Raw genomic sequence first — 27357 nt, 5'->3', positions numbered from 1 at the left:
AGCCCGCGCCGCCATTTTGAGGAAGGGCAAGATCCGGCTGTGAGAGGAGGGAGCGCCGCGGCCGGTGTCGGAGCGGGGATGTGGCTCCTCTCTCAGCTGTGTGTTCCAGGATTTGGTGAGGAGAGTCCTCCTGCCCGCCAAGGCGCACCTCCTCTCCCCTCCGCGCACACCCACTCCTCACGGCACCGCAGCGCCCCGCACAAACATGGCCGCCCTGCCGCCCTGTGTGGGCAGAGGAGGCCGTGCCCCGTACAAACATGGCGGCGTGGGCCACGACGGTGGCTGGGAAGGGCCACGCCGTCGGCTGACAGCGCCGGGAGCGACAGGACCGGGCGGCGTGCCCTGCTCAAAGATGGCCGCCGGCGACTTCGGCGTGTCCGGAGGTGAGAGGTGAGGGGTGGCGGCAGCGGTGGCCGCGCTCCGGGAAGATGGCAGAGAGCGAGCGGCCAGCAGGTGAGGGGCGGCCGGGCGGCTCCGGGGCCTTCTGGGTTGGGGGCTGCGCTTGGGGCCCGTAAGGGGCGTATTCGGGGCCGGGGTGTGCTGGGAGGTCTCACCCTGCACGGGGGGCCGGGGGCGCCGGGTCCCGGGCTGTGGGGGGCTGCGCCGGCAGCGGCCGCCCGGGCCTGTGGTGAGGGTGAGGAGGGAAGAGGCTTTGCTGAGGATACGAAGGGGCCCCGGAGCCCCCCAGCCCTCGGCCGGGTGACGCGGGGAGCCTGGGCCCCATCGGCCACCCGGCCCCGCTCGGGGCTGAGGCCTGCGGTGCCGTGAGCTGCCAGCAGGGCCGGGCCTGGGCCCCCCGGAACGGTGGGGGCTGAGGGGGGTCCCGCGGGGGCTGCACCCCCAGCAGGGCTGGGGGACGGGACGGGGCAGGGGGATCCTCTGTCCCCTGAGGGCTGACAGGGTGCGCGGGTCCCTCCTACGCACCCTGGGGCGAGGCGGTCGGGGTTTGGGCTGTCGCTGGAGCAGCCGGCGTCGGGGCGTTCTGTTGTCTGTGCCCTTTTTCTGTGACTCCCTTTCCCGGCGCTGAAACGGGTGGTGTTTGCCAGTGTGGAAAGTCCCTCTCTTGGCTGAGTTTGATTCCCCCTCCCCACACCGTGAGAGTGTCTCCTTTGTCCAAGTCGCTTCTCGTCATAAAACAAACCCATTCTGCTCCTGTCTCCATCTTATCATTGGTTTTGGACTTTTGCTTTTGTATTCATTTTATAACATTGTAATCGCTGCAGATCTCGCTGTGTTTCCTTCCTTGAGTATCTCTGCTCTCCTCCCCATGAGGAAATGCACAAAGTTCGTGTCAGAAGAAGTGGTGGTTGAGAATGCAGAGATGAAACAAATTCTGTGATAAGACAGATAAGAACACCTGGATCCCCTCGGTCCAGGACACTGCCCTGGCTGCTTCACTGGCCTTTACGTGTCATCGGTATTAATGGGCAAATCAGTGTTTGCCTTTTTGCACGCCTGCTCTGGAGTTTTTAATTGTTTGCATGTTACAAGTTATTTTAAAATAAGAGCTCTATCACGGTGGTGCTAGTCATTGAGAGTTGTGTGCTGAATTTTCAGAAGAGAGGCATGCGTGTCTTTCATTTAAATTCCTCTTGTGTTGTTCCTCTCATCCTTGTACCTGGGAGTTTTACCATAACTTACGCAGGGGCATGAACCAAGCCCTGTAACACCCTGGGCAGATGATGAGACTGCATTTGTTCTGTAGGCAGGGAACTTGAAAGGCAGAGAACTTAAATGACTTTCTAAGGTTGACAAGTCTATAGCGGCCTCTGCGTGGTTGCTGGGACTTTGGATTCCTTTTTCCCTGGTCTGCCTGCTAGACAGCACTGCTCTGCTGCAGAAAAAGCTGCTGACGCTTCTGGGTAGTATTTCCTATGTAAATGCAGCTAATAATATTTTAAGGAGTTGGAGTTTGGTGGTGTATGTTAGGGAGTCAGTGCCTGAGCTTGCTGTAATACGGAGAGCAGTTGCCAAAGTGTTGGCAGGGTGGCTGGTGCTGAAAAAATGCCTTCAGGTTTTCTAGGATTAAAAAGATGAACTGGGTGACTCTAACAGAATTCATAAATTCACATTAGCACCCTGTTTCTTTAACAGTTGTCTCTGCTGCACTGCCTCTTGCTAGTAAAAGTCGCACTTATAGGAGCGTAATGCAAATCACCTCTAACCTTGTGGAGCATTTCTGGCTCTGCAGTGTCCTGGTGCGGGACTGCCGGCTGAGAGCAGAGCCCTGGAGAGTGCGGAAGGAGTGACCCTTACCGCAGGGCTAGGTCCTTGGTTCAGATGCCCAGAGGAAGAGCTTGATCTAATACATTAACAGTTTGCGTTTGCATTAAATACTACATCCTGGGCTCTGAGAGTGCTTTAAAATTAAATGATCTTCATAGCTTCCACCTGGAAGAGGCTGTGTCCCGGCATCCTCCAAGCCCCCGCGCTGTCTGGACAGAGGTCTGCGGCTCTGGACTGCCATCTATTGAACTGCTCCAGCTTTATCTTCGCAGAAGTTGTCATTCTGCAAAGATAAAGAATGCAGTTCAGGCTTAGCACCCTAAAAACAAGGCACAGGTAGTTTATTAGGAGAGCTCAGTGCTTCAGCATGACCCTGAGGCTTGTCTTCACTAGACAGAAGTAATTAAACTAGCTGGATGTTGCCTTTCTTAGCTCCTGCACCAGCCTCTCTGTCTGGGTGGGCAGTGTATCTTTAGTGGTGAAAACAAACATAATGCCACTTGCTGAAGCCTTGCAGTGTCCTTAGAAGTGTGTTATTTGGGGATGGAGAGGATATTCTTTGGTGAGGAGAACTTGGTGAGATAATGGTGCAAGCTCGGATGGATTTGTTTGCTTTCTGTCTCCTGAGAAATGAATGTCGATTTCTAAGGAAGGAAGATAGAGGATTTCTTCTTCTCCATGGCCTCTATTTTACCTCTTTTTTGCATCTCCTAGGTGCCTCTGAGGAGGTGGCTCCTCCCCTCCAGCAGAGCTTCATGATCCCCAAAAAGGAGATAAACATGGTTTCCGACATGGCCAAGTGGAAGCGCTCTCAGGTATGTCTCTGAGGTCAGGGAAAACTGGTAAGTGCTTATTATGCTTCAGTGACAGCCAGGTCTAGTCTGGGAACAGCCATGAGGTAAAGCAGGTTTGGGCAAGTAATGGGGAATTAATTGATTTGTGTTTTAAAGCAGAAGAGTCACTGCCTGTTGGTAGGAAAACGACTTGGCAGTGAGGTGTGGAGTCTGGCAGCCAAATGCTCTGACAAAGGAGTGAGCCAGGGAGAGCCCGGAGGTTGAGGGAGACCAAAGATGCTTAAAAATTATTAGGGCTCCCTCCCAACAAGCTAGACAAGAAGCTGGTAACTATTTCATCCTACCTAGCCCGTATATTATATCAAAACTTGATTTACCCAGTGCTGTTTGAACTCAGCTTGAACGTGGTCCTGCTGCCTGGCCCTCTAATAGCATCAGGCTGGGTTGGTTCCTGGGGCCTTCCCACCTTGCTGTACTGGAAAGGGCTCCAGAGCCAAGGCCTTCAATTTCTTGGATAATTTTTGTTTACAGTATGTGTGGAGCTGGTGGAACAGGCAGGTTCTCCCCTCTCTGCCTTTGAGGGATTGTTAGCCCAGGCTTGTCCCACCTATTAGGAGCAAGTTCTTGCTTGCTGACTGATCTGTGATGTCTTAAGAGAAGCTTAAGTTATAGTCAGGTCTCAGACAAACCTCTGAGTGCAGCTTCCTTTGTTAAGTCTCCTGGGTTTAAGGAATTGCTCCTGGTCAGGATTTCTGTGCAAGAGGGGCCTGAGGAGAAAGAGGGGACAGCGTGCTAGTCTGGTGTTTTCAAAGGCTTAGAGCCGTGGAGCTGCACTGGATATAATGCTTCAAAAGCAGCAAATTTAAAAAGAAGAGCGGTGAGGAGCCTGGGCTCTCTCCAATTTCTCCATCATGCATGAGTATGGGAGAAGAGTAGGAGAAGGAAGAGGGAGATAATGGCGTAGGTCTGGGAGAAGGAGTGCAGAGCAGGATGTCTGGGTACAACTGAGACTCTGCACAGCCAAGGAGTTTGAGTTTGACCTGATAGGTGGCAGGGAGCTTGAGGAAAGGATTTTGGGGGCAGCGCAAGCTTTTTTAGGATTCTTTGTGTAATTTTTACAGCCGATGCAGAGTTCTTAGCACAATCACCATCTGCCTCTGAGGTCTGCCAAAAATAGCTGTAGCCTCTCAGCAAGCCCTGCACCCTGGGTGTCTCCAAGAAAGCAGTCCTGTGTGTTGGGAAAGGTTCCCTTGATGTGCAGGAGTGCTTCCATGCCACATTGCTTGCTCAGACAGACCGTGGCTATTCACTAACGCCCTGCTCTCTCGTCGGGTGTGTTTGCAGGCATACGCAGATTACATGGGCTTCATCCTCACTCTGAATGAAGGTGTCAGGGGCAAGAAGCTGACCTGCGAATACAAAGTTTCAGAGGTAGGAGTAGAGTTTGGATCCCCTTGTTTCTCCTTTTTTGCCTTTTTTTTTGGGCTCTGTGGTGAATATTTCTGTGTTGAAGAATGAGTTGGCAGTTGATCTGGGAGCCAGGGAGAATAAATGCAGTTGGGTTATACTTGGGGATGCAAATGTCAGCCTGCAGTCCTCTCCTTGGGACGCAGAGGCTCTGTGTGTGCTCACTGGATGGGAAATCAAGCAAGTTACAAGTGGACAGAAGCTGGTGGTAAAGAGGAGGATGCAGAAAGGATATATTTTGACCCTGTTTTCACAGTCTGGCTTCAACCAGTGATGTTTTGAAGATGTGAAGATCTTGGTTGCAGGCAAAAGGCTGAGGTGTCTGTACTGTTCGTGTTCTCCCGCTGGCCTTTCTGTGGGACCTTGGGCAAGTCACTTGTCTCCCTGTCCCTGGGCTTCCTTGTTGCTCAGACTGTTAACAGCACCAATCTCCTCGGCCCATGCTGTAGCTGAGCTATGTAAGGTCTGGTTTGACAGCGTGTGAGCTCAAGGCATGTCATTGAGTGGACCTGCCTCACCAAGGGCTGTGCTGAGGGCTATGGGGGGGGCTGTGAAGCACGCAGGAGGGCTGGGCTAGGGAGGTATTTTTAGCCTGCGGGGCAGGATTGCCCATTCCTAGGTGTTAAGGAGAAAGGACCTGTTTTTCCCCTTGCGTTAATGTGGCTGTCACCCACCTCTGTTAGCCGAGGTGGCCAGTTTTGATGCCTGTTCTCCTTATCAGGGCACAGCAAGATCGTTTGGAGCCAGAAGGGAAGGGCAGGCATCCTCAGTGGTGTTACTGCCTGGCCTCAGCCATGCCCAGTGCTGGCCTGAGGTCTCTCTGGGTGCTGCTGTGATCTGCAGAGCCTTTGTTGGACACCAGTTCGGTTCTGTGCGGCATGCTGGATCCCCCTCCCTTATTCTGCATGTAATGAGGACATTCTTGGGTACATTTTTACTGTTCCAACTTGTCACGGCTGTGAAAGAAAGCTGGGAATAGTCTAAATAGATCTAGGCAGAATGGGAAAGAGACTGGGCGCTGTGTGTTTATAGCTTCATTCTGGTGTGGGAAGGCAGCCTACAATGATCTTTAACCTAGTCATTTATGTTTGAAGCAGGCATGTTAAGTCCAGCCTTCCCTTCCAGGAGCCAGTGTGTGAATGACAAACTTGCTTGTAGTTCATGGAGGGGATCAGGGATAATGAGTCCCTCCCTAACCGGCTTTGTGTCCACCTTTTGTTCCTTCAATTCAGTAGAAACTGCTGTCAAATGCTGCTATTGCTTTCCACTGTTTGCATTTCACCTTTGAGTTTTGTCTTTGTCATGATCTCGCTCATTCCCAACCATTCACAGAGCAGTTCTAGGGAAACAAAGCATTAAAAATGAGCAAAACAAAGGAGGTGAAAAAACCCTCTCTTCCGCCATCCCCTTTGAGCTGTCAGCTATCTAGGAAAAGCTGTATCAGGGCTGTGTCCGTGCAGCAGATCCCTCTTGGAGTGAATATTTCCCATCTGCAGTCCCAGTCCAGGTGACAAACAAGAGACACAATCCTGACTGCTTGGGATGTGGCAGGGAACGTGTCTCATTCCCCTGGTGCTCAGGAGAGCAGAAGCCTGTGACTTGAGGCACAGGTGGAGCATCCCCAGGGTTGCCTTGTTGATGAGGTTGCCTGTTCATGCGGGTTCGTTTGTAGATCAAACTGCTTATCTGTGCTTTTAAAGGCTCAGCCCCTTGTGGCCTCTGCTTGCATCTCTGCTCTGCTTTCTTCTCTTTTCCTGTACCTGCTGCTGATGTGCTTCTGTGCCGTCCCATCTTCCTCCCTGATCAAATGCTGGGGACGCCTGCCTTTGGCAAATGACCTCCTGGAATCCTTTCTGCTGAATGTGTATCCTCTCCATGACTTACTGGTATTGCTTTGCTGTGGAAAAGGAGGGGAAAAAAAAAAAAAAAGTATGGTCTGCTGTGCTTTGAAAGAGACAGCTTAATGGTTTCCAGAGTAGTGTGTGTCAATACCAAACTGTCTGCTGGAGCAAGAGTTGGATCCTTTGGGGGCTGAGCCCCTTCTGAGACTTGCTGAGCTTGCTCTGCTCATACTGAAAAATTGCATGGAGCTGTCTGGGGTTTTGCTGGAGGCATCTGACAAGTAGTGATAGCTGAGCTGTTGTTTAGGACTCTGGCGTAGACGCTATGTCTGGCACAAGGTTGTATGACTGATAGGCTGTGACCTGCCTTCTCCTCCTGGAGGGAGTGCTTTTCATGTGGGGATCTGTGCAGCGACTGCTGGTGCTGCAGCCTGGAGCGGTTTTTCAAAGCTGTGACTTTGATGAAAGGAGCAATGCAGCAAGGAGGAGGTTAATTTTGGCTATTCGAGGAGCAGACCTTCTCTTCCAACAGTTTGCTGCACTGGGGGAAACTGGCTGGCCTTGTGGCTTGTTTTTGTCAGAGTTAGGTTGATGATTGGACTAGATGATCTGAAAGGTCCCTTCCAACCTAGGCAGTTCTATGATTCTAAGAACAAATGCCCTGATTTTAGCAGCTCCCCCCTCCCATAGGACCCGAGGAGCTCACAGGCTTGATCCCCATGGGCAGCGCTGGCTGCTGTGATGCCTTCTCAGCACCTCCGTCTGCCTGGCCCCTGCTCTTGAGAGATGCTGACAGGTCTCTGCTCTGTAGGAGGCTCTGTGGTTTGCCTTTGGAACCGATGGCAGACTCAGGGTCAAGGGGATGCAAAATCAGCACAACGAGAAGAGCAAGAAGAGCACGGGGGAGGCTGCCCTTGCTTTGATCACTGGAAAGGTAAAGCAAAAATAGAGCTTAAAAACCCAGCCAGGCAAAACAAGGCTGCAGTGGTGCTGATGGTTGTGTTCCCGTAAGCTCTGCTCTTCCCCTCCTTCTCCCCTGCTGGGGTCAGCCCTGGATGCACAAGTTTCCTCTGCTGGACGATGGGAAGCTGCTTCTTTTAGTAACCCCTTTTTCAAAGGGCCTTGAGCCCAAAACGAGCCGCATCTCTTTAATTATTTATTGGCATGGCTGAGCCGGCAGCTGGGTCCTGCTCTCCCGTGTTCAGTGGGGCTGGGCTTTTTAATCCCTTTAAAGCAAGCAAGTGGGGAAGGGGAGGTTCGACTCTCGAGCTCCCCAGGGCCTGCGGGCAGATCTGGGGAGGGGGAAGGAGCCGGTCCTTGCCAGCCATTTATCCAGGCAGCACTGAGAGCTCACTGAGAGGGGTTTGAAATACGGTAGCTGCTCGTAATGAGCTGCTGGTGCCGGCGGATAAATCACCAGCACGATTTAATTATTTAATGCAACCCGGTGCTGGGGACGCTGTTGCTTAATTGGAGGGGAATGCAATAGCCAGGAAGGAGTAGAGCTGAGTCCAAACCTTGCCTGGTACAGTGGGGAGACACCGGGTTTCTGCAGCATTTCAGGCAGCAGGGAGCTGAAGCAGAGAGGGTTACGCTGCTTCAGTCCACGCGAGTCTGGGGCACTGGCCTGTTAGCGGCTCCAGCTTGCAGACTCACCAGGGCACCCAGAGTTTCTGGGCTTCTGTGTCCCTTGGCACTTGTGTCTTTTGTGTTCCTGCTCAGGTCCTCTCTTCTATACCAGCCTCTAGCCTGGCCAAGTGTCAGGATCCTGTGGGGTGGGTGGATCCTGTTTGATCCCACTTCCCACTGGCTGATCCCACCATCGCGTTGGCTTCTGAGGAGCCACTGTCTGTGGGAGGCTGTGTCTACCATGAGACCCTTCCTCCTGGGAGCAGAGGGCATGTGGAGCGATCCACAGCTGCTTCAGTGGCAACACAGCTCTGTCTCTCCACCCGCCCCCTTTGAGTGGCACTTCAAGGGCTAGAAACTTGCTGGGCTCGGCTGTTTCCTCGTCCTCCCAGCAGGCAATGTGAAGAATTGAACCACAGCCCAGGAGACCAGCCGGCTTCACACGGTCGATGCCTCCAGCAAAGTCAAACCAGCCGCCGCTTCTGCTGTCCTCTTTGTCCCCTTGAAGGAGGAATCCCCTCTCGAGACAGAGGAGCCTACATTGCCCGAGGCCTGGCCAGCTGCTGTGGCGGCTGGTGGCTCTCTGGCTGCTTGGAGTCAGATGAGGAGAATCCCAGAGCCTCTGGACAACAGACCAGTTGTCGGCAGAGCTTCCTAAAACTGTTTGGAGCTGCTTAAAGTCCTGCCTAAGGTGCCGCCTCTTGGTGCGTGGGGTGTAGCCATTCCCTAGCTGTATGGGCAAGGCAGGGAGGAGGCTGTGTGCATTGGCCAGCCCTGGTCCTAACGGTACAGCTCGAGACTGTGTACTGTGTCACCTGTTGCACCTCTCTTTTCCTTCATGGCCAAAGCAGTGCCTCCTCCAGTCACTCTCATACATCCTACACAGGTTCCTCACTTTCTTCTTCCAGCACTGGGTGTAAGAAAGATGTCTCTGTTGTCTTGCTGCTGCATTTGTCTTCCCATTTTGCTTTGTGTTTCTATTGAGACATTTCTCTGAGAGCCAAGATCTTCTCATGCCTGCTCTGATGAGACCACTGGTGGGCAAACCAGGCTGCCTCTTCCCCTGGGTAGGTTGTATTTTACCATGAACACTGGGTATCTCTGGGTTGGAGCTGCCGTAGCAGTCTGGCTGGGATGACTTTGAAGCAATAGGAATCATGCTGAGAAGGCTGACTTGCGATTAGGCCCTGCTGCATTGGGTGCTGTACGAACTCTAACACCTTCGCTGCTAATCCTGGCTCCTAAGAGACCCTTCAGGAGAAAGATTAGAGGCCTTGAGAAGGGCCTCTAAATCACATCACCAGCTACTGATGAGGATATACGGTAAGTGCTGTGCTGTACCCCATGAGGGACGTGGGACCCTCAAGATGCAGAGCCTGAGTTTTGTGTTGGAGATCCCTGAATTGTGTAGCACTTCCCTGCTTCTCAGTCCTATATGCCCTACAACTAGGAGCCTGCTGTAGCTCTTTTCCCAGAGGTTTTAGAGCATGGTGCTGTTGCAGCTCATGGAAGGCTGTGTGGGCGATTGGAGAGCCTGCCTCAGGCTGGGCTTTGTTTTGGAGTGATCTTCTGAGCCCTCTGCATTTCAGGGAGGGTTGGCACATCCTGTTCCCGCTTGCTACCCTTGGGAAGGATGGTGTGGGCTTTAACGACTCCAATCTGGGGCATAGATGAGATGTTGGAGCCTGAGGGACTGTTCTGTTTTATGTCACCGTGACCCCTCATCTTCTTTGTCTCTGTAGCCCATTGAAAAGCTGGTGGCTCTTCTGAACACCCTTGACAGATGGATCGATGAAACCCCACCAGTGGATCAACCTTCTCGCTTTGGGAACAAAGCCTTCAGGACCTGGTACGCCAAACTAGACCAGGTGAGCATGTCTTCCGCGTCTAGTGTTACATGCAGCTACTACAGAAGGGCAGCGTGCCCAGCAGGGGTAGCAGAATGGCTCCGTCATTGTGTGTCAGCCAAACAGCCTACAGAGGAATTGCTTAGATAAGCTGTGAAGGGTCCACCTCTTGATATGCATCACTTACTCCTGATCTGGTGCTGTCCTCTCCTCTTATGAGAGCATATAGTCCATGTAAATGCTCTTGGCTGGGTCTCCAAATCCTGGATGAGCCATGAGGGCCATCCAAGCCCAGGGAACTCCTTTGCTTTGTAACGACCCACTGTGTCTGCTAGTTGATGGGTGACACACAAAATCAGGGAAAGGTTGTGAAACTGCTCTACTTCCTTCAGCTTAGAGCACTTGCCCTGCACTGAGCTCTGGAGGTGGCACAGGCACAGTCCCAGCAGCAATGAGCTTGCAAGAGGTCTGCTGCTCTATAGATGCTTTTGTCCTGGAGATGACTCAGTGGGTAACTGGGCTGATGTACTTAGATGGTGAAGCTTTTTTTTCCTACAGGATGTGTGTGGCCTGGATAAGTGTCAGGACAAGCTCTCCCTGAATTACTCCGTCTCTGGAGGTGACTTTTTCAACAGGAGAATTTGTTCCTCTATCATGCTGGCTTTGGCCATTGTAGGAGAGCACTGTTGCAGCTCCCCCTTTGCAGCAGTGTCTGAGCAGAGGGTGACTTGCTCCTGGGGACTGTGACAAATCTGCACTCACTCAAGGGAGTCTTTTGTGTCTTTCAGGAAGCGGAAAAGTTGGTGGCAACAGTGATCCCCAAGCATTTGGCTGACGCTGCACCAGAAGTGGCTGTGTACCTGAAGGAATCTGTGGGGAACTCCACCCGCATTGACTATGGCACAGGTACCTGGGCATGCGTGCTGCTTGAGGCTTGACTTCCTCGGGTAGTGACACGTTGCAGCCTGGTGCTGCATTTATTTAAATAAATATGTTATTGTCACTTTTTTTTAGTGCCAGCTTGGTACAAAGACCTTACTTCTAGGGCCTCCTCGCCCCTGTGTCCAGTGTGGGCTATGACTGAGAGAGCTGGGGCTGGCAGCAGGGCTGTGCTAGAGCTATGACACCCTTTTCACGTCTCATCTGATGAAATGGGAACCCAGCTGTGCAAGCTGTTCTGGGATAAGCTGTAGGAGCTGCTTTACTGCATACAGCACTCCTGCACCTGCTGATCTGCAATAGGAAGTTTAGAGGGATAGAATACAATTGCTTAAATTGGAACTAGAGTGGGAACCAAGTTTGTGTTCAGTGGGAGGTGGCTTGAGGTCTGGGGCTCCCTGGAAGTGACATCACTGCTTACAGAGGGACTTTGAAATCTGAAGGTAGAAGCATTTTGCACCTAAGGAGATACTAAATTGCAGGTTGGAGTAGCCACGCTGGCTTCAGTTAGACCTAAATCCAGAATCATATACGCGCTCTGTTCCTCTCTTTGGAGGACGGGTGTGCTGAGGAGAGGGTTCTCACTGAAAGGCAGGAGAGTGGGACGCTGTGGGTGCAAGGAAACATGACTTTGGACCTGGGCACAAAGGGGAAGAGGAGGACTGGGGTAAAAGGATGAAGAGCTGGAGGCTGTGCAGTGCTTGTTAAGAGAGCTGCGGCTCGCTGGCACCAGGGGGAGATGTTGTCTTTGGAAAGGGATCTGCTGGCTGGCGTTTTGTCAGCTCGGGGAAAGAAATTCAGCCTTTCCTCCCCTCCTGTGTGTCCCAAGCCAGAGACCCGTGTCCTACCTCACAGTGGCTAGACCATAGGTGCACCTTCTTCCTACACTGGGAGCTGCACTTCACGGTGGAGAGCTGCTGATCTTGTACTCTCCCTTCTTCTTGGTCTCTTACACTAAAAGACGTTTATGGGATTGCTGGTTGTGTCTTTTCCATGCTGGAAGGACCAAGCAAGCTGGAGGACCAAGCAAGCTGCAGGGGCTCAGCCTGAGATCCCAGTACCTTCTGGTACACTTCCCCTGCTGTGCCAAGCTCCTGGGAAAGGCCCTGCCTTGCTTCCAGCATGTCCAGTGTTGGAGCTGTTTTTCCTCAACAACTTATTTTTTCTCCAAGTTAATAATCACCTTATGAGTGTCTAGAAGGTATACTTTGTGTGGGTGCTGTGTGGGGATAAAATATTGTCAGCTCAAGGCATTAATAGGGACGATAAGGTTGGGGCTCTTGAGATGGGACTGTGACTGCTGTGATCGCTGAAGAGCCGTTGTGATGCCCACAGGAAGGTTGTTCTGGGGACTGGAGACACCAGCGTCACATCTCTTCGTCTCTCTTCACTCTAGGGCACGAAGCTGCGTTTGCAGCCTTTCTCTGCTGCCTCTGCAAAATTGGTGTGCTCAGAGTGGATGACCAGATGGCCATCGTCTTTAAAGTATTTAACAGGTGAGGTAATGGAGGAGAAGGGCTGGAAGCATTGGGCTTTTTGGGGGCAGATCTCTGACAGCATCCACTTCCAGCTGAGATATGTGAGATGTTACTGCCTGTTCTGTACACCAGACTCCTCCTGTAGTCTGGGCTGATGGTACCCTCTTTCTTACACTCATCCACACCCTTTTGGGAGTAAGAAATTGTAAGAAGAGCCTCCTCCTGGGGTGCGAGTTGAGCAAATCAAGGGCTTTCTACGGAGGCGTGTGCATAACTAGAGAGCATGAGTGCTGAGGGGCTTGCTGGCCTAGGGAAGAAGGGCAGAGTGGGAAAACTGGAGACAAACGTAGACAATATTAGGGGGCAGATGTACTGTTTAATGGACTGTATGGTGACCCGTTGCATCTGTCTCCAAAAGGGGTGACAGCGCCTTGTCTGTTGGAGGCTGGGTGTCTTTCTGGAAGGTTATTTTAGTTGAACACAAGTTATTGAGCTCTGCAGAGAGAGGTATGTGGGTGAACCTCTGTGCTTTGTGATAAACAGGAATATCTGATCAGAGGATCTAACATCTCTTCAGGCTTTAAAAAAAAAAAAAGAAATCGATGAAACTGGCAGGTCTCCACTGCTCCTCTAGATGTTTTTCCAGCCCAGGAGGTAGAGTTGGTGGTGATGAAACCTGGTGGAATGGGTGTTTGGAGTCCAGAGATCTAATCCCAGCTGTATCACTGTTTGGTGGCATGGAAACAATTTCCTTCAATAGTATTTCCAGCTTTAATTTTCCACCTGAGAAGTGAAAGTAGTGGTTGTCGTAAGGTTGTTTGGGAGAGCTGAAGTTGTTGAAGGAGGATGAAGCGTCAATGTTTTCAAATAACAGCTGGGGTGGGGAAAGATCTGCACCAACATAAGACGCTGCAGATAAAATAAACCCCTGCCACTTGGTATCTTAGTGAAATTGTTGTAAAAAAAAAAATCCCAGTTTTTAAAAGGTGCTCATATTTGCTACTATACATACTGTCAGGCTGCTTTCTATGGCAAAGGAGCTGAATATATAGTCTGTGTACTGTGACATATGTGGGGGTCCTGCTTGCAAGTGATAAAGTTGTGTCCTCCAAACTGGTTGTTCTTGTCCTCGTGTAAGTCAATGAGGACAGAAGAAAAGGCCTTGTCTTAACCCTTCCTTCTCTCTTGGGTCTCAGGTACCTAGAAGTGATGCGAAAACTTCAGAAGACCTACAGGATGGAACCTGCTGGCAGCCAGGGCGTGTGGGGCTTGGATGACTTCCAATTTCTACCTTTCATATGGGGCAGTTCCCAGCTGATAGGTATTAATAAAAATCTTCTCATGTCCCAGCCTGCCCCCTGCTCTGTCTGTCTAGGTTGCAAAGATGATCAGGTTTGGGACTGACTTTTAAATACAAATATGTCAAATTTGTGTATAATACATCAGAAGAGTTTGCTTGGGGCTTTTTTTTTTTTTTCCTCAGCTTTCCATATAAAGCTAGCTGCTCATGTTGGGAGGTGGAAGGCTTCCTGGTATGGTACCTCTGTCTCTATTGCAATGACTACATGCTTTTTATAAGGAGAGTCTTGTTTTTGGTGGTAGAAAACGCATTTTCTGCCCTGGGGAGTTTACCAAATGCTCTCACTGCTGAGGCACTGGAGTGGGAGATGAGGTGGAAGGGAGCAGCTCTGTGCTGACTTCTGAAGAGCTCTGATGGGAGGATCGTGTTTCTTGTGGAAGAGGGGCAGGACAAGACCTGATTGAACATGGTCTCAGAATGGGGCTGCCATACAGGCTACTTCCTATTGTCTCTTACTCTTTTTAGACCATCCAAATCTGGAGCCTCGACACTTTGTTGATGAGAAGGTGGTAAATGAAAACCATAAGGACTTCATGTTCCTGGAGTGCATCCTCTTCATTACAGAGGTGAGGACTGTAAGGTTTGTCCCGGGGAAGTTATCTTGACATTAGATACTTGGCTCTGGCTGTGGTTTTCTCTTCCTCCTTTGCTTGTTTGTTTGCACTCATGGAACTGTGCGGATGAACTGTTGTTGCATGTCTGAGGTGCTCTCCTTGAATGAGTCGAGACAAGGATGTTGGGAGGAAAGTATAATTAAGCTAGATGGGCTGTGGATTGCAGTTGAAGGGAGCTCTAACAAGAGCAAACAAATAACCTTGGATCATCACTTGGATCTGTCAGTGGGAACTTGGATGGAGAAGACTTGCTTGCAAGTGTGCTAGGAAGATGAAGTAGGACCTGCGAAACGGCTGGGCTTGCCAAGATAACCTCCCTTCCCTCCAGCCGTTGGGCGCTGCTTAGCAGGCCCTGGGCCTCCCCTTGCTTAGGGCAGGCTCCCAAACCTCTGTGCAGCTTGGTCTCCTCCAGATTCTACCAAAAGATTTGCCCATTAAATGCTCCTTATTTGCAAATGATCCAGAGCAGAGATAGTGCTGAGGTTCACCCAGCTGGTAATGCTATCAGGACCAGGTTTCTGCTCAGGCACTCTACGGCCCTTGGGTGAGGGACTGGTCATATTCAGCATGTTGCCAACCGCGGGCAGTATTTCTCAGTGAGGGAGCTCGGGGCTTTCTGCCCTCAGCTGCAGTGGATGACCTGGATGTGTTTCTACCATCCCCTTTGCTGCACGGTCTGGGCAGCGAGAGCAAGGACAACACGCTCTGTTGTGGTGAGGGATTTCTTGTCTCTGGCAAGAGAGAGTTGATGGGATTAATTTTGAAGGACGGAGTGCGGTTCTTCCCCTTTGTTCTGTTTGCTTTCCCCTCCCCTCCCCTCCCCTCCCCATTTAGTGATTAGATGAGAAGGGAGGTTGCAGAATATGAACTTAGCCTTTCATGTTGGAAATTTTCATAGGAGCCTTTGGCCCAAACCCCAGGAGGTGCTGTGTCAAGTACTGCTGAATCTAGTAGAGTTTGTTGGTGCTTAGCACCTCATGGGCTTTAACCCTTAATGCAGAGTTAAATCATGCTGTGAGTAGTGAAGAGGCGCTGGCGGAAGAGATCAAGTTGAGGACAGGAAAGCAGGAGCCAAGATGCTCTAAGATTTATTTTAATTTGGGCCTCTGTAATATCCAGACAGTGTACTAACCTGCTAAAAACATAAAACCATCTCTTGACATGTATGTAGAAAATTAGGCAGCCCACAGATGACACCTAAAGTTTAAAATACACAGCACCATCCTGTTTCTTCAGGTCACTCTGTTTTTGCCTGCAGAAACTTAGCTTTTTAGTAGGCTTTCAAAATAAGTGATTCCACTTATTTTTCCATACATTTGCTTGGAATCGGGATTCAGTGTTTTTGCTGCGTTCCTCAGTGCCACCTGGTGGCAGGGAGCCCTCCTCTCGGGCCCTCCTGGCCTGAGCCGCTAAGGAATGGCAACAGCCTGGGTTATCAAACGCATGGCATTTTCAATCCATCTTCATGCAAGCACTTTTTATTTTTTTATAAACATTTTGCTTTTAAAATTTGTTTGGGTTTTTTTTTTTTTTTTTCTCTCCCAAATGCCTGGGAAGGCTGCTACTGCCACTAGGGGGGGCTGAGACAGCCTTGAGTGCCTCCAAATGCTTTCTCTCCAAAATCAACAACAAAACAAAATAGCAGGGAAAAAGATAGAAGGGATTAAAGTCTTTAATAAATGAACGATATTACTTTCTTCTGAGCTTGTCAGCTGGAAACGGCTCCCCTTTAAAGGTGTTAAACACGTAGCAAACACCACAGCAGTTCCCATAGTGGGTCTGGTACGTCTTACTGACACGAAAGCAGGTTTTGCTTCAGCAAGCTACAGCTGAGGTAGGTTGTTTTCTTTCAACCAAGAGAATATTCTCTTGAGCAGATATTTTTCTCAACCCCCTGGGTGACGTTTCAGGGACATGAACATACACTGGTGTGGTGTTTGCCGTGTGTATATTTAAACCTTCGGCTTTTAAAGTAGCAGGGAGATGATGTCCAGGCTGAACCCGCTGAGGCGTTCTCCTTACAGCAGCACCACCCTGCGCAGGCACGGCAGCGAGCCTTGCGTAAGCTGCCCTGCTGTTGGGAAATCTGTGGGGTGGTTTTGGACCTGAACGCTTAGCTCTTGAATAGGGTGAGGTTTATGGAGCCGGCTGGGACTCGAGCTATCCCCCTGCTGCCGCTTTGCCTGCCAAAGGGTGTGTGGTACCTGTAGATGCGAGGATGAGGAGGGTTTGGGGGCATCTCTAGGGGCTGTGGACGGCAGCGATGGCAGGGCTGTGTGTGTTTGTGTAGAAGAGGGGTGCCGGGTATGCCCCGGCTGTTGCGGTGGATCAGTGCGATCGCCCAGATGCTCCTCCGAGAGCCCAGGGCAGGCAGCAGGAATTTCAGCTTCAATCTGGCTTCTAAATTTGGAGGTTTGGGAAGGGAGGGCTCGGGTTTCTGCTGGAAGGGAAGGAGCTGACAGGAAAGCACGGCCTCAGCCGTCCCCCTCCCCCCGGCACTGACAGAGGAACCATTTACAAAAGGCCGATTCTCTTGGGAACCGAGAGGCAGGAACGCCGCGTCTGTGAGTAATTTCCTGCTCAATATGGCTGCTCTGACTCACTCTGTTCCCCTGGGGTCACTGCGGGACTGCAGCGTGCTCGCCGCCTCTCGCTCTCCCCCCCCCAGCTCTCCCTCTTCGCCCTTTGTGGCTGGAAGGAGATGATTTTTTTGTTTCCCCCTTCGTCTGCTTTATTTTTCCCTCCCCAGTTTGAAACCGTAGCCAAGCCATCCCTTGCCGGGTGCCCCGGGTGAGCAGGGCCATGGTGGTGGCAGTGCCAGGCACGAGCCTGGGGCTGGCCAGCCACACTTGCCTCCGGCACACTCGCTCCGGCTTGGGAAGGGGGGAGAAGCAAACTGTGATGGTGGTGGCTGATGCAAGCTGTGCCCCTGCGAAGGGCGGCGATGATGGAGGAAGGTTTTGGTGTCAAAATGCACACAGCCAAAATCTCCCCTACGGAGGGGGGGGGCATGCTTTGAGCAAACCACCTGGCGCCGAGCTCCCCGGCAGCCTTTAACTTGGGTGCCAAAATCCTCGCGCTTAACGCGCCGGCTCTGTTGGGTAACATCGTGCTTTGTGTATCTACGCGTTTCATCTTGTATCTGCAAGGAAAGCGCGCACATCGGAGGGGAGCAGGAACGGCTGAGCCGCTCATCCGTCATCCCCCAGCTCATGAGAACTGCCGAGGGGAAGCGGGGATGTGTCTGTGCTCTCCTGGCAGCAGGCAAAACTACAGACCTGCTCTCCCCAGTGCTCCAGCCCCAGGGTCAGCAGGTTTGAAACACGTCCTCCAAGCAGTGGGGTTTTCTGGATTCCCGCTCCCCTTTTCCCTCTCTTTTTCTTTCTCTGCTGCAGGCTGGTGCCACACAGACCTTGCAGAAGGGCAGCGGCAATTTCCCAAAGCAGATTGATCAGCCTTGCTTGCTTTTACAGCAGGCAGAGAGGTGGTTTTGGAGGCTCTTTTCCCACCCTTGCTCCAGGCCTGTGCGTGCATGGAGGGAAGGGGTTAGTTGTTCGAGCCGCGAGTTGAGAACGGGAGTCCAAGAGATTCCTCTCTCCCCACGCTCCTTTTTAGCGTGAGCTTCGGCCTTGTGGTTTCTGATGTCATGGGAACTTCGCTCAGTCAGAGTGGCGGCGTTGTATTTCTTTTTCTCCCTGAGGGTCTGTTTTTGTTCATGGAGGAGAGGGAGAGACAACTACCCAGGGAATCTACACGCAACTGTCCCTGATTGCAGCTTCCCCCCTGCCCTCCTTCCTCCAAACCTCTTGCCCTGGGAGGAGAAACACTAAAATATAAAAAAAAAAAAAAAAAAAAAAAAAAAATTTAAAGCATCTGCTGCAATCTAGCAACTCACAGCTCTGGAGACGGTTTGGAGAGTGGGACTGGCGCATGTCCGCTCTGCTCCTGCCTCCCCTGGAGCCCTCCTCTGCTAGAGGCAGGTGTGGAGTGGGCTGCGGACACCGGAGCTGCTGCCAACCTGCGCTGCCCTCTATTCAGGGAAGGCAGCGGCGGTTGTCGCTGCTGCTTGTTGTTGATCTGAATGGGGAATGAGTCACTTTCTTGGAAAGCCCAGCAGTGCTGCACTGGGAGGTTTCTGGGTAGAATAGGAACAGCGTTGAGCCAAGCTCTACTGGGGAGGAGAACGGGACTTACGTGGGGCTTTTTTAATGCAGTCATTAAAAGGGAGGTGTGCAGAGGAGGGTCTGATTAGGAAAGTGTGGCAGGAAAAGGCTTAATTTTATCGTGGAAGGGGGGAGCTGGATTGCCACGGCTTCATGTGATGTGGCCGCAGCGGGAGGGAGCGTGGAGGGAGGGAGGGAAGGCGCAGTGAGGTGGCTGGTGCGTGGGTCACAGGGCTTGGTGGGAATGTTTGCTTGGAGAGAGTGTGAGCATGAGTCACTGCTGGTGCACGAGCTTCCTGGCTGGCCTGGCTCCCTCAGCCCTGCTCTCGGGTCTCTTTCAGATGAAGACGGGCCCCTTTGCCGAGCACTCCAACCAGCTCTGGAACATCAGCGCCGTGCCCTCCTGGTCCAAGGTCAACCAGGGCCTCATCCGCATGTACAAGGCAGAGGTGAGCGCCATGGGCAGGGGGAGGCTGTGTGGCCACACGCCTCCTCCCTTCCACTTCAGTGCCAGTCAGCCCTTCTCTTCTGCTGTTACTTGGTGTGGGGGCCCATCACAGCCAGTTGCTACCCCATACTAAATGTGGTTTGGGAGCCCTTGGCAGTTCGGGTTCAGCTGGCTAGAAGGAGGCTCCTGCCCACCTAGTGTCTGCCCTAAAACCAATCCCAACATGGCCATTCCTTGCAGAGATGACTTTTGCCATTTCTTATCTTCCCGTAGTGCAGATCTCCAAATCAGGGCAGATGTCTTGACCTGCTCATCCTTTTGGTCCCCACACTACTATTTTACCAGCTGGAGGAGACCTAGTTTAAATCATCATCCTATGTTTCAAGAACCCCAGAGCAGGCTGAATGCTTCCTACCGATCTCCCCTCGCTACGAGTCCCTTCTGTGCAGTGTGCCGGACAGGCGAGGCCACGGCTACCTTCCTGGCTTGGCAGCCCTCCACCTGCCGAGGCTCTGCTGGCACTGCCCCAGCAGGCTTTCCTGGCGAACCCTGACCTGGGGAACCGGGCAGTTTTGGCTCTCCCTTATCTCTCCTTCCTGCTCGAGCTAACCCTGAGCTTGAGGAAGCAGGACAGGAACCGCACATCTGGGCCTCCGGAGGGAATGGCCGACAGGCGGCATCCCTTGCTGGGAAGGATGGGACCGTGCTGGCTCTGCAGGGTGTCACCGTTGGAGGAGCAGGGATGGCGGAGCACGGGTGGTGCAGCTCCCTGGTGCACCCGGGGACGCCGGTGGGACTTAAAGAAGTTAATCGTATGCTCTGTGGTCTCTGCCGTGCTCCTGTTGCTGGGACATACAGTGGAGGCTGGCGGGCAGCTCTGCTCAGGCCCAGCGCACAAAGGGGTTAACTGTGCCGAACTCGGCGCGCTCCCTCCCCCAGCCCTTCCTCTGCACTGCACATCCTGTGTTTAGGTTCCAGGCCACATACCTCTCTAATCTGCGAGGTGTCACTCCCAGGCCCGCTGGCTCCTTCCGCCCCCAGCTCAGCTTTCCTCTTGGCCTCCAAAGAGGAGAAGCTGGGCTGGGGGTCGACCCCCCTCTGCTGGCTGCTCCTCGGAGGGGTGCCCCTGGGCTGCCCCTTCGGGACTGCCCCCGCTCAAAGCTCCGTCATGGGGGGCTGGAGATGCTGCCTGCTGGGAAACCCTGAGCTGAAGGCTCTGGTGTGAGAGCTGGTGGGTCTGGAGAGGCTGGGAGGGTGGCTGGAGGGAAGACCCCAACCCCGGGAGTGCTGTTAAAGTGAAATGTGAGTCCCCTAAAACCTAGAGCCTGAGCATGGTCTGCCGCTGCCTCGGCAGCGCTGTCTTGGTCCTTCCTTTCCTTTGGACCAGTTCCTTCCCTCACTGTTCGGGTATTCTCCTGGCACCCCATGTGCCCCACGCTGTTTGGGTACTCCTGCCAGTTGCCCTGCACGTGCCATACGGTTGCTCCCACCTCATGCACCGTGAGCTCTGCCAGAAGAGCTTGGCAGTGATGTGCCCAGGGTACAAGGTGCATGTCCACTCCTGTCTTGGGGACACTGTGTGCTGGCAGATCTACCTGGCCTGCTGGGGGGGCAGTGTAGCCCACTCTCTAGAGTGGGAGATTCTCTGTCTCTTTTAGGTGTACCCAAGACATGGTCTTTTCTGGAGGCCTTGGTCTATTTTGAATAGCAGATGACATTCTGTGTGGAAATGCCAGATCCAGTGCTGCTGGGTTTCTAGAAATATCTAGAGATGTAGCTGTGTCAAGGGGAGAATGCAAAAACTGCTAGGAAGAGTAACAACACAAATTTAGGCTAAGGTGTGGAAAACATTGAGTCAACGAAAGCACTTTAAATTTAGTTTTTTCCTGGAAGAACATTGTAGATCTTAAAAGACTATTCCTAAGCACGTAGTCCTCAAGCAGCAATGTCTTCTGGTGCTGCATGGTGCCTGTGTTCACCTGAATGTGCAGAGGAGAGGGGGGACTTCTGCTGAGGAGTCCTTGCTGGTTCTTTGTATCTGCTTTGGGGAGTCTCCCACCCTGCTGCTGGCTCAGACGGTTCCTGCTTGGGAGATGAGAGGAGCATGGACATGGAAGTGTGGCTGGGCAGAGCTTTCAGTTACGGTGTGCCTGGCCATGCAGGTTTTACCAACATTTGCAACTAGACTCTTTGACTGATTTTCTGGGAATGACACAACGTTTAGGAGTTGATGAGGCTTCATCCTTTGAAAACTGAATCCTTCTGGGTGTTTCAGGCTGGGTACCCGCAGCCACTGCTGAAGATCTTGTCCATTTGCTGCTGGCTCCCGGAACAAGTTTCTGCTCGGTGTGCCCAGCTGTGTTGCCTTCACCCTTGTGGTCTTTCTCCAATTAGCCACTGCCAACATTAGCAGAAGATAAGTGAGCCAGCAGCCCCCATGTGCTGAGATGGGTCTTCATCCAGCTCAAGGCAGGCAGCTTCCGTGGCAAAGCTTAGAGCGTGTGCTAGTAAAGAGAGGGAAGGTTTGGGGTTGCAGTGTTGCTTTCTGTCTGACTGGCTAAGGTGAGAGTAAGTTTTCCTTTTTTTTTTTTTTTTTTTTTTTTTTTTTTCCCCCCCCTCCCTTCTCCCTGCCCCTCTCATCACCCCTTGCAATTAGATCAAGTGAAATTAGACACTTGGATGAAGGCTCCAGCTCCTTAACAAGTCTGGGGTGAATGAGAAGCGCTCGGTGCCGGGTGGCACTGACTGTGACTGGGTTTTGAGTGGAGGCAGCAGACCAGGAGAAATCGCACTCACACCCTGCTCTCATTTGGTAGGAGGAGCGGGGCAATCCCCAGACCCGATTCATTTAAAAAGCACTCTGAATGCTTTATCTCTTCCCTGTCCTCTCTATGAGATGACTTTAAACAGCTGACGGAAAGCTCAGGTGCATCCGTGTGGCTGGGAACTCTAGTCTGGATCCAGGCACTCCAGGGTGCTTGCTGCAGGGTCTGTGGATGGGCAGTAGACTGAAGACAATGTGTCTTCAGCTCTGTGTGTTTATGAAGTCTCAAATGCATCTATAATATAAATATAATGGGTGAAGACGTGTTTGCTTGGAAGTGCAAGGGCTTTTCTTATTCTCTCCATCAAAGGCGAGTGAAGAAGTCGACAGAATAGAGTGTGGTTAAAGCATCAGCCTTGATGTTTTTCCCCTGAGCCTGCTTTTGTGTCTCCTGACCTTTCTTTCTCTGCTGCAGTCAGTCGGGAAATACTTTCCATTGTAACTAATCTAGTCCCAGTTCCATCTTTAAAGGTTGAACTTGATGCATGAATCTGCTCCCCAGTTGAGTCCCAAGCAGACCTTCAGCATGATCAAGATGGTGGCAATAAGAAAATAAGCCTGTCCCCTCCATTGAGCTAGTGCTGGCCCCATCACTTTCACCCACAAGTGATGCAAGGAGGGTCCTGTCTCTTGGCATCTCTAATAATCCAGTAAATTTGTGCTAGTCCTGCTGGGTAGAGGAGGAAACGTTTCTCTGCTTGTCTTTTCTTGGGCTGCTGATGCGTTAAGTGGAATGGATACCCATTCTTCCCTCTGGTGGTAAAGTCTCTTCATCCGGAGCCCAAACCAGTCTGGTCTTCCATGGAACTCCTTGGAGCAAGTTGGGCTGACATTTCTAGCTGTCAACATCTCCAGTATTCATTTCTTTCTGTTCTTCCCTCACGTCACTGTTATCCAGTGCTGCTTCCTCTGAGAGTTTGTCTAAGTGGTTGTGCTGGGAGATGGCAGCAGCTCTGAGCATTAGGAAGCTTTGAAGGTGATGTGCCCTGATGGTCACAGGACTTATTTCTCCTTGGTGACTTGCCATGGAGGCTTGTGGTTTTCTGCATGGTTGTTTTTCCCCAGGAGTGGATACAGCCGTGCTGTACTTTCACCACCTCCAAACTTGGCTCCAGTGTGCTTGCAAGCAGTTCAGTTGTGCTGGAACCAGTTGTCTGACCTCTGGCTCCAAAGGGATTGCCGTAGGCCTGGGCTTCTGAGCCCAAATCCTCCTGCTTGCCCATGATGACAGCACAAGGGCAGGCTTCCTGCCTTGGGGTGAAGAGCTGTCTGCAGCACAGGGCTTTATCCCCATCTCCAGAGCTGGGGTCTCCCCTGCTGCAGCAGGTTCAGCTCGGCCCCGTGGAGGGCACAAGGCTCCTTCCTGTGGAAAGGAGAGTTGTAACTACAACATGGCCCTTGCCTCCCTTTGGTGGGAAGGAACCGTGCTACAAAGAAACGCCTGGAGGAACGAGCTGTGCGTCTTGTCCCCAAGATCTGCCGGGGAGGCTGCAGGTTGCAGGCAAGAGCCAGTGTGGCTTTGACACCCTCCTGCTGAAGGGTCTGCAGCTTGTGGGGAGCTGGGCGCCTGCCTAGTGCAGCGTCCCATCCACCCTGACTCTGAGCAGGTGCTGTTTGTGCCAAGCAATTGCTGGAACTAGATGGTCTCCTGTTAGTTGGTAGCTGCTGTGCTTTGGTTGGATGTACTTCACATCTCCTGTAGAGTAAGACTCCCATCAGCAGACCCGTGCCTCAGCTGGGTACAGGGGAAAGGCTTTCTTCCCAAGACACAGGGCGCTTGAGTTTCTTTTCTCCTCTTCATATTGCTCTGCCTAGGGAGGGAAGAACTTCCCCTTCTGCCTGGAGTGAGGAGGTGACCACCATCTCACTAGCCATGCCCCCAAGCACCCTGGTCCCCATTGCAGCACAGCGAGGTGGTCTGTGGCCCTTGTTTAGCACAACGACTCAAAACTAACATGGGTGATGTTAGTGTAGATGCAGCTGCTGGGTGAGCGTACACGTACTGCTGAGGTTTGTGTGTCCGGAGGTGAGTCTGCTCTGTGCTCTCTGTGAGTTTTGGGCAGTCTGAATCTGCAATGACTCAGAAAACCCAGAGCTCTGAGTGGCTCTGCCAGGCAAGCGGTGGCAAACTTTGACGTGGTTATTGACCACAGTCACTGACCTTCCTGCCCTGCTGGGATGGCGAGCAGAGGGGGCTGTGCCCTCGCAGCCCGGCGCTCCCTGCGCAGAGTCCGGGCTTAGCTGGGGGAAGCAGCTCTGAGCTTCTGAGCTAAGCTGCCTTGTAGTGGATGTATGTGACTGATCTGTGATCCACGCTCCCTCTGTCATTAGTCTGCAGTGGGGGGGGCGGGAACTTCGGGGGTGAGGGGTTGTTGGGAATAGGATCACGTTGTAAACTACGGCAGCAAAATTGCTGGTGCTTGTCAGTCAAAGACCTGCGAATCTGGAATGTAGTTTGGGCAGCACCTTGCAGATGCAGGATGGTGCCTCAGACCCAGAGTATAGGCACTGTCCTGGGGAGGGAGAGTCTCTTTCCTGGGGCAGGGGGTTCTGCAGTTCTTGAAGTGTTTGTAGGGTGAAGCTCTTCAAAGAGACCAGCTCGAGCAAGGAGACGTGGTGAGAGAGAAAGCTGCTGACATAGACACGCCTCTTCTGCTCATGCTCCAGGCCTGAATTTCAGCAAGCAAAAGGCTCTGGCTGAAGGGAAGGGGATGGGGTTATGAAGTGTTACTGGCCTGAGGAGCCTGACAGGAATGTGGGGGGGAGACCTGGGACTGATCCCTCTGCCTACAGCTGAGCCGCGTGGTCCCAAGCTCGCTGCCTCCTGACCCCGGAGGCAGGATGTAGCTCTTGCTGCATGCGTAAGGTGGAAATGTCTCCTGAATTCACCCCTCTTTATCTCCCCTCCTGCAGTGCCTGGAGAAGTTTCCTGTGATCCAGCACTTTAAGTTCGGCAGCCTGCTCCCCATCCAGCCTGTGACGTCTTAAGGAGGCCGCGGGAGGAGTCAAGGCAGCGGAGGCATAGCACGATGCTCTTCCTCCTCCCCTCACCCCCTCCTTATCACCCTGCCCGTTACACACAGCCCATTCATTCCTGCACATCCTCATCGGCAACCACAGATCCAAAGCACTCGCCGGCCTTGCACGGGAGACGGGACCCGGAGCGGCTTGTCCTGAACATCCCCATCACGGGGATGTCTCGCCAGCGACCAAGCCGGGGCTGTGCTTCTCCGCTCTGCTGCGTCCACGGGCAGCACGACTGCCCTGTACGGCTCCGGGCATGTGAATGGGGTTTGAGTAGGGGCTGCCTTGTAGCGAAGGCTCCCTGCTTCCCTTCCCAGGAGGAAGGGGGTGTGGAGGGGAGGAAGGCACGTGTGTATGTGTTGGGCAGTGGTAACTGCAATTTCCCTTTTGAATTTCACTGAAGTTTCCTGTTGCTGTTTGGTTTGGGAAACCACTGCGAGGGGTGAGGTGTGAGCCTGCACGTGCCTGTAGGCAGCCACCTCTGCTTGCACTGGGGGGTCTGAAATGGGTAGAGGAAGTTGTAGGGAAGGTCTGTGGGTTGCTGGAAGCACAGGGTCCCATCTCTCCCTTATTCTGAGTAAGGAAAGCCCCCTTCCTCCTCCCTCCATCTCTTCTGCAAGGTTCCCTGGGTCTTCCTTTCCCACCACTGCCTCTTCTCTCGGGTGAAGCTGGGAACCTTCTGGGCTGTGGGGGTCTGAGCTGGCTCTGGAGCTGGAGACAAGGTCCCTGGAGGGACCCGGCTCTGTGGGAACAGCTATGCAAAGACACTGCTCGAGCGGCGCCTGCTCAGGCTCCCTCTTAACGGGCACAAAACCTCCCATGTTCACACACATTCATTGCTGGGTCCAACCTGCCCTTTGCACTCCCCGTTTCCTCCTCTGTGCTTTGCAGCCCCGGGGCTGGGCTGGCCTCAGTGGCACAAGGTGACCGTGGTTGCTACTGCTTGGTCATAAATTGTAGCAGCAGCCCCATAGCAAAGGGATTTCCCCACAAAGCAGCATGTTCCCCAGCTCTTTTAGGGAGGCATCCCCAGAGCAAAAGCAGCGGGGGGCGGGGCGGGGGGGCAGGCATGCAGCTTTACATGCATTTATATACCCGCGCTGGAAACAAAAAGCATAAATAGCCCAGGACAGCAGGTTATATCTGGAGAAAGCTCTTTCCCTTTGTCATTCCCTGCTGGTGTTGCTGTGCTGGACCTCGGGCAGAGGGACCGTGCTTCCAGTGCCACCAGCAGTGGCATCTTGAAGGCAGGTGAATGAATGGGGACGTGGGCTGGTGCCAGCGGCATCACTAGGAGGGCTGGAACGGCTGGTGCTGGGTTTGAGGTGAGCGGTTGTGTCCACAGGTCTTGACCAAGGTGGTCCACAACTTTGCAGCTGGAGAGGGGGTGTTTCTTCTTGGGGTTCCCAGGCTGGGTGTGGGGGGGACAGGGCTCTGGTCTGGTGTTTGCTGGGGGTCAGGGGCAGCAGGGATCATTTCTCTGGCCCTCCTGCAGACCACAGAGGGGGTGGGGGGGCTGCCCTCAGCCAGGCTGCTTGGCTTTTGCTGCTGCATTGCTTTACTGTTGGGGGGAAAAGAAAAAGGAAAAAAAAAAAAAAAAAAACCCAAACCCAAACCTGCTTGTGAATTTTTTCTCCCAATTTTCTTTTTGCCAGACCTACTGCCTCCCTCTTGTAAAAGTTCTCGCAGGCGCTCAGGGGAGGGAGAGCAAGAAAAGAGTCTAAATTAAGAGGCAGTGAACCCCAGGTGTCTGCAGAGCTAAAGCAGAGCTTTCTAACACTGCTACTGTCCTGTCGGCTCTGGCTTGGCCCTGGGCGGGAGGGGGCAAGGGTCTTTTGACCTGCCTGAAACAGCTCTATAAACTTGCGTTTTAAATGAAAATGGAAGACTGGAGTTAAGTCTTGTTTTACTCCTAAATGGGACGTGTGTTTTGTCTTGGCTTTCCAAATGGATCCACTCTGGTGCTGGAGATCTGTGTGCTTGCTGGGACTTGATGAGTCCATCTCTGGTGGAGCCGTTTAGCAGCCAGCGCCTGGAGCAGAGACCCCAGGCGTCTCCACCTGCGTCCCCTGGCATTGCTGTGTGGCTTTTGGCAAGTGTCACCATGCTTTAAATGGCTGTGCAACATCTGGCTGGCAATGGCTGAGCTAAAGCCTGTGGTTTCCCAAGGCTGCCCGAGGGTTGGGAACGCATCTCTCCTGGTTGTCTCTTGGAAATGGGGCTTCCATGCAAAAGGATGGGGGGAAATGTTGACGTCCATGCATGGGAGGAACACCAAGAATGGGAAATACAGCACCAAAAAAGGGTGGGGAGATGCTTCCTTCCCCTGCAGCTGCAGCCACTGCTCCCTGGGATTGGTGTCCCTGGGCTTGGGACCTGCTGGGGAGGAGCTCACATAAAGCTCGGTGTTTCTTGCTTGCCTGAGTCTGCACATCTGTCCTGGTAGGGATTTTTGGACTTCAAGTGACTAATTCTTATTTGAGTCTTATCAGCACGCTTGGGATGTGCCCCTGTCACGTGGCAGTCAGCTGCTTACCTTCCTCTGGCTCCCACCAGCGTCCATCACTGGTTCTCTGGGCTCTGCTTCTCTCCTGGTGGGTCCACACATGTAGCAGCCCCCAGGGCTGCTCGATGTCTGAAGCAGCACTCCCCCACCTCCTCCCATATTGTGGTTTTAATTAAAGTCTTTGTGTTTTGCACTGG

At 52.7% G+C, this 27357-nt stretch overlaps 1 protein-coding gene across 1 annotated transcript; it reads left to right on the top strand.

Moving 5' to 3' along the window:
• Positions 1–61: 61 nt before the first annotated feature.
• PTPA (protein phosphatase 2 phosphatase activator) lies at positions 62–27357 on the top strand. Its single transcript, XM_054221115.1, has 10 exons — positions 62–453; positions 2941–3041; positions 4365–4451; positions 9700–9825; positions 10593–10710; positions 12140–12239; positions 13418–13542; positions 14047–14147; positions 18700–18807; positions 24544–27357. The coding sequence occupies exons 1-10, from the start codon at positions 429–431 to the stop codon at positions 24616–24618; spliced, it is 966 nt and encodes a 321-aa protein (XP_054077090.1). The 5' UTR covers positions 62–428; the 3' UTR covers positions 24619–27357.

The sequence above is a fragment of the Rissa tridactyla genome, chromosome 14, assembly GCF_028500815.1.
Source record: "Rissa tridactyla isolate bRisTri1 chromosome 14, bRisTri1.patW.cur.20221130, whole genome shotgun sequence".
NCBI lineage: Eukaryota > Metazoa > Chordata > Aves > Charadriiformes > Laridae > Rissa > Rissa tridactyla.
The sequence above is the reverse complement of the archived record's forward strand: the minus strand, read 5'-3'. Positions and strand labels throughout refer to the sequence as shown.

What these genes read in the sequence shown, in the direction of transcription:
- PTPA (XM_054221115.1), top strand. Translation starts at nt 429, where the DNA reads ATGGCAGAGAGCGAGCGGCCAGCAG. An exon ending in GGTACGCCAAACTAGACCAG is followed by an intron (nt 9,826 to 10,592) that starts GTGAGCATGTCT and finishes TGTGTCTTTCAG; the next exon opens with GAAGCGGAAAAGTTGGTGGC. An exon ending in TCCGCATGTACAAGGCAGAG is followed by an intron (nt 18,808 to 24,543) that starts GTGAGCGCCATG and finishes CCCCTCCTGCAG; the next exon opens with TGCCTGGAGAAGTTTCCTGT.